Raw genomic sequence first — 6753 nt, forward strand, 5'->3', positions numbered from 1 at the left:
GAGTGAATTTAAAATGTAATCTACTTCTTGGTGCTGAAAAGTTGTTCACAGTGGATTTTTAAAGTTTATTCTTTGAAAACAACTGGCTGCTGTGGTCAAAAATGGCTGTAAGAGTGAGAACCAGCCCATATAAAAGCCAAGAAGTTCTTTTTCATGTATGCCATTTGGTGGATTTTACTTTTAAAACCTGTAAGCAGCTGCTTTTTCTACATGGAGGTTACCTTGAACAGCCAGGAGTTGCTCATCTGTAGTCCAGCGGGCATTCACCTTCTGGTTACACTACAATATTGAATATTAAAGTTAAAACACACGACAAACTAAAAGATATAAAAACATTTCTACTTTCCACAACAGGGATCCTCATTTACATATATACTTTATCAGAACATAACTTTATCATGGCAGAAAACTCATTACCATAAATGGCTTCAACTGAGGAGTTTCGTGCAATTTAATCATCATAATATCAGTCATCTTCAGTGTATTTGTACCTCAGGTAGTCTGAAGTCTTCGATCCCAGACTCCAACATGTGTTTCAGTCCACTGTTCATCTGTTTGGCATTCTGGACCTGAAGAATAGACGAGAAAGTCAAAGGTGAGAGTTAACAAAACTCCCAGAAAACCCTTTAAAACCTGAAGCTGTTTTCAGATGTCTCACTGGGATTGGCCATTTCCCAGTCGTTTGGATTGGACATTTTTTACCATCTCAGATTCATGGTGTAAAAAATCTGTGATGTCCAATTTCACCTATATCAGAACAGCTGTGGTAACTGTTCAATAAATTTCCACAGAGATGCGTGACCTTTGTCCTGCCTCCTACACATCATACTGAAGAAACACCATCACCTATATCAGACCTGGGCATTGTCTGCTCCTTGTCTAGGCTGTATGAAGTCAGTAGGAAAGTAGGATTCAAATGTAAATAAGTATTTAGCATTTATTTGTCCCATTTCAGCTGCCAAATACTTTTTGATAAACTCTGTCTTTGAAAAAAGTCTATAATAAAGAGAATGCAAAAAACAGAAGAACGTTGAGGAAATATTTATCAAACTTTATTGCTGTCCTTCTGAAGGTTACTAGGTTTTTTTTTAGTTGACATACTTCAGTGTGTCCAAACAAATGCAGCTTCTCTACGAATATATTGTAACAGACATTTACGAGGGATGTATGCTAACCTCGATAGAAAAAAAAAACAAAATTTGATGCAGAATGTAGAGTTGTATGGTCTAAGAGTATTTAGTAACTGAAGTAAGAGGTAAAGCTGTGTTCTTTGTTTGTGGAGAGCAGTTTGCTGTGTTTGAGAATTATCATTTGAATCACCATTATACAGAGAAATACAAGAACTTGACTGATACAGCGTGGGAATGGATGTGAAGATTTGCTAGCAAAACTGCAAAAGCAACAGGGACTTTTTACCAAGCTTTAGACATTAAGGGATGTAGCAGACATGGTGAGCTTTGCCATAAAGTTTTTGTTTTTTTTGCCATAAAGTTGAATAAAACAGTTAGTAAACAGTTCTCTCATGGTGAGTTTATCAAAAAGTATTTCCTGGACATTACTGTGCCAATATGACCTGAAAAAAGACGCATTTGAAAATGTGCCCTTCTCTAGTCAATCCAAACAATAAGACAAACAATAAAGACGTTGCAGGAAATCAGGAGCATCAGTTCAAAAACAAACTGGACAATTTTGGCCTTTTCTTCTTGGCAATGGACAAGTGTTGTGATGCTGATGACAAAATGCAGTTATTCATCTTTGTGTGTGGGATAACAAAAGAGTTCGAGATTATGGACGAGCTGGCAGAACGCATTCAATGAAAGAAATCATTCAAAAGGACTAATTTGTTCATGGAGCTAAATGCTTGGATAGGTTTGGGCTGAAATGGGACAAATTTGCAGGTGTTATAACTGATGGGTGGACAAATTGGAAGAATTATTAAAAGTCGGATTATATAGACTTTTTAGGCCAGTGTGACAGAAATGACCACAAAACTGAAATGAATATGTTCTGCAAATAAAGTAATAAAAACAAATAAATAGCCATGGAAATTGTATTTTGGTTGTTTGCTGTCAGAAATGTGTAGATTTTTTATTTTAATATTTGGAAAGAGGAAACAGGAAGTGCAGAGAACTTTGAGAAAGCATGACTGCACTAGTGTGTTTTACAACATTTTTTTCTCACTCTTTACAAGTGTAGTAGTTTCATATCTTGTAGTCTATAACCTAATGATACAATTGTATTACTTCTACAGGATGCTTATTTTGTACTCTGTTTGTTAGTGCTTAACTACACTTACCTGTGGGTTATGTGACAGTCTATTAAGTCTGACATTCTCTTTATATGTCTTTCTAGTTTCACTCCAGTTCACTGATGTCAGTACATTGTGATTGCTGTGTATCATCATTTTTACATGCTGTAGTGCCATTTTTTTAAGCATTTCAAGTTTCCGTACATCAAAACAACCGTGAAGACCTCTCTAAATATTTACAGGAAGGGTGATAAATAGCACTTGGATCAAATTTAAGCCCTCCCATTTCAAAATGTAAACTAACACACACATGTATGCAGTACATCCAGCAAAAGTTATTTTGACTATAACCTCAACAGTGTTCTCTTATGTATTTTAAAAACAAAGAATAATGCTGCTAAGCATTCTGTTACTTACCAAGGGGCTACAACTGTTAGTAGTTCAACATATTCCCACGGTTGCACAGACAAATATTAATGGGTTATTTTGACACAAAGAAAACTTGCGACCAGTGTCTGATGTGAGGAGACAAATTTTTTTTAGGTTTAGTAGTTCAGTAGTCAAGTGGATGAGGGCTACCTGTCTCTTGAGAGACACCAGCTCCATATCCAGCTGACGCAGAAGGGTGTTTGCAGCGGAGGAACTGCAAGAGACGGCCACAACATCCTCCTGGGTCAGGTACATGCCTTTGGGGGGACGACAGCGGGAGCGTTGGTGATGCCGGTGCTGCAGGGTCTGATGCTCCCTACGACCCAAAGCTACCTTAGATCCTGGCACTGGGGGCTCTGCCTGGTTCTGAAGGTAAGAGAATGATTTTAAACATTGATAAAAGTCTAGTTATATGAGGCCTTAAAAATAGCATTGACAACTAACTAAAATGCTGAAGCAGTGAATAAAAATGCGAAATATACGGCATCACTCAATAATCTGTCAGCCTACCTTTAGCAGCAGTAATTTGAAATATAATGAATATATCTTTCATTTTGTTATGGAGGAGTTGTCACCCACTCTTCTTTACAAAATTGCTTCAGTACATTGAGGTTTTCTTTTTATCTTCTCTTCGTATTTATATTTTTCTTGTCTGTATATGCCTATTTAAAAATAGTTTACATAGGTAAAGTTAATGGGAGCAAACTTTCTTGCTTGTGTGCACAAACTTGGCCAAATAAAGTTGATTCTAATTCTGAAAGCTCAGGAGCCGAAACTTCTGCTTTTATAGAAGTGCTCACACTTGCTGATGATCAGTTAATCAACTGCATGTGAATTTGTTAGGTACCTCGCTGCTGCTTACGCTTTTAATTTCTATGTAAGCAATAAGGCTGCACTTAACCTTTCCCAGTTCGTTCCTTCATTTTGGCTTAATTGTTTTTAAATAAATAATAACATGGCATAATATGTCATGTTTTGTTGCTCATCCAAGGTTGTATTTACCTGTTTTGTTTTTTTCATTATAGCCTGCTACACACAACCTTAGAATTAAACCATTACATTTTCATCAATTTGGTTTTTTACAAAAAGGTTTCATTATTTACTAAATATGTTCCTTTCAGGAGGTACATCAGTAATGGCCTTAATTTGTCTGTCTGTACATCTGTTGGCAAGCCTTGAGTTGGAGCATGGACATTTATTGCTTTTTACTGTTTCTTTAAGGGAAAAATATCAAAGTCCTCAACTTTAAAGTTTAAAAATACACTTTGAGACTACTCTCAACTGTCCGAGTCATTATAGAAGTGTCTTAACTCTGCATTTTTCCTACTGCATTCAAGGTTATAAAACAATTACAAAAAGAAGCCCATGTAATAGAAGTCTATGGAAAAATCTACTATGACATATTTGACTTCCATCACTAATTTCAAGCGTAACTGAATACAAAATTACATTAATTTTTAAATTACATAATGACATAATAACACCATCATTTTACTGGAAAACAAAAAGCCCAGAATAAAACTAACAACATTACAACAGTCAAAACTTCAAGGAGGCCTAAAAGCACTAAATTTCCGCCAGTACTTCTTAGCCAACCAACTACAATACCTCATCAAATGGATACATTCAACCCATCACTTTCATTCATGGATGGACATCGAACAATCTGATTGTAAAATGGTCAATGGCCTGTAATTGTATAGCGCTTTACAGGGCAGCTGTGGCTCCAATGGGTAAAGTGTCTTGCCCAAGGACACAACGACCGAGACTGTTGGAGCCGGGGCTCGAACCGGCAACTTTCCAATTACAAGACGAACTGCCAACTCTTGAGCCACGATCGCCCTGACACATGAAGTTTTATTAAAGACATATCAATCAAAGATTTACCATTTATAAGCAATACAATCAGACATCACAAGTGCAATAGCTTGGTGGAAGATTAATAAAATAAAAAACACTATATTCTCACCTACAACTCAAACACCCATATGGGATAACCCTGACTTCACTGCAAATAAATTACATTTGTGATAATTTCTTACAACCATCACTACTAGACAGCAACAATAAAACTGCAAAGTCATTAAAAACACAAAACTAAATAAACTAATATCCAGCATACCACTGGTGGTATGTGAGCTCCCTCTGGTGGTATGCGGGAAGTCTGCCGCAAAATTTTTAAAATGAAATAATATACCATGTTCTGATTTAATTTTTCAGAAATCCCTCAAATATACAACTCTGCTATCACTTCCGACATAAATGAAGACAGAAAACTAAAAAAGCAGTGACGTTTGTAGGGTTACTGAAGTTGGGCTAGCTGGTATGTAATGATGTGCTACATGGTGGCTAGCTACACAGCTATGGTTAGCTTAATACAAACACATTAACACAGTGAAGCTGGAAAACGAACAGTAACTTTTTTCCATTCGATAAAAGTTAACGCGAGGGTTCCCGATGGTTAGGGACAAATGCAATCGCATGTCGTGATAGTGTAAACGGACCAAACTTCAGTTAGGAGAACAACTGCGATAATCCATCCACATTACGAGGTTAGTTATTATTGTACTGCTGCATGGGCTGGGGTGTAGTTACATCGAAAGGTTTTAAAAACTGAGGTTTAAAATGAACAGTGGTAATAAAAACCGAAAAGGCCAACAGTGATCGTTGCCTTTTTTTAAGGGTTTTTTTTTTATTAAAAAAAACAAGATACAAAGCATTAAAACATATTAAAAACACAACAGCCTTGATAAACGCAGAGTAGTTTATTCATACCTCATCACTTAAAGAACGGATATCCCACCTGCTGTGAATGTTTTTAATGCAGTACAGTTGTTATTATTATCCCTTGTCACATCCTTTTTATGACAGTTAAAATAAATAACATTCATATAAGAAATAAATTGTCTCGTGTAAATGGTGTTATATAGGCCAATACTACTGGCCTTTAATGTCAGTCATAAGGGTGGTACTTTTAAGAGCCATATATTTTATGAGGTGGCACTCATTTTGAAAAGTTTGAGAATCACTTCTCTAATGACAATGCACCACATACTCCAATCAACAAATGGGAAAAAGACCTAAACATCCACGCAGATAATCCATTTTGGAATTTATGGAATTAATTAATTCAAGGAAATGATGTGGGTTACCGTTGCTCCAAGACAGTAACAGTAAATGGCTAAACTAATTAAATAATACAATATATTACATTTTACAAATGTAAGAAATAGCACTAATATATACAAATTGCTCCACTGTAAATATCAAGAATAAAACAGATTCCCCTCTGCAAATCGCTACATTTTCGTGGTTAAGGGGTTTGTGTGTCCCAGGAATACCAGGGGCTATGTTGTCTGGGGGCTTTTGTCCCCTGGTAGGGTCTCCCATGGCAAATTGGTCCTGGGTGAGGGACCAGACAAAGAGCGATTCAGAAGACCTCTATGAAAAGACCATCGAGGGAACAGTTCACGCTCCCCGGGATAGGGTTACTCGGGCCCCGCCCTGGAGCCAGGCCCGGGGAGGGTGCTCGAGGGCGAGCGTCTGGTGGCCGGGCACAGCCCGAAAAAGGGACATGGGCCCATCTTCCTGCAGGCCCACCACCCACAGGAGGCACCATAGGGGTCGGATGCAATGTGAGTCGGGTGGCGGCCAGGAGGTGCAGAAATGGGCTTCCTCCGAAGGGTGCCTGGCCTCTCCCTAAGAGATAGGGTGAGGAGTTCAGCCATTCGGGAGGGGCTCAGAGTAGAGCTGCTGCTCCTCCACATCGAAAGGAGCCAGTTCAGGAGGTTCGGGCATCTGACAAGGATGCCCCCTGGGCACCTCCTGGGCGAGGTTTTCCGGGCATGTCCCACCGGGAGGAGGGGGTAGACCCAGGACACGCTGGAGAGATTATAGCTCTCGGCTGGCCTGGGAACGCCTTGGTGTTCACCCAGACAAGCTGGAGGAGGTGGCTGGGGAGAGGGAGGTCTGGGCTTTTCTGCTTGGGCTGCTGCCCCCGCAACCCAGCCCCAGATAAGTGGAAGAAAATGGAAGGATGGATAACAGATATATGGTTGACATTTAACTCTAACCTG

General features: G+C 38.8%; 1 protein-coding gene across 2 annotated transcripts in view; it reads right to left on the minus strand.

Moving 5' to 3' along the window:
• rcor3 (REST corepressor 3) overlaps positions 1 to 6753 on the minus strand; it is a 19622-nt gene that overhangs the window by 2846 nt on the left and 10023 nt on the right. For both annotated transcript variants that reach the window (XM_005747114.2, XM_005747112.2), the window contains exons 8-10: positions 2828 to 3043; positions 492 to 569; positions 222 to 279 (exon numbers count right to left, since the gene is read on the minus strand). In XM_005747114.2, the coding sequence (XP_005747171.1) occupies positions 222 to 279; positions 492 to 569; positions 2828 to 3043 (352 nt within the window). The remainder of the gene's footprint in view (positions 1 to 221; positions 280 to 491; positions 570 to 2827; positions 3044 to 6753) is intronic.

Source organism: Pundamilia nyererei, unplaced genomic scaffold (genome assembly GCF_000239375.1).
Source record: "Pundamilia nyererei isolate P.nyererei 1_Seehausen unplaced genomic scaffold, PunNye1.0 scaffold00189, whole genome shotgun sequence".
In the NCBI taxonomy this organism is placed as follows: Eukaryota; Metazoa; Chordata; class Actinopteri; order Cichliformes; family Cichlidae; genus Pundamilia; species Pundamilia nyererei.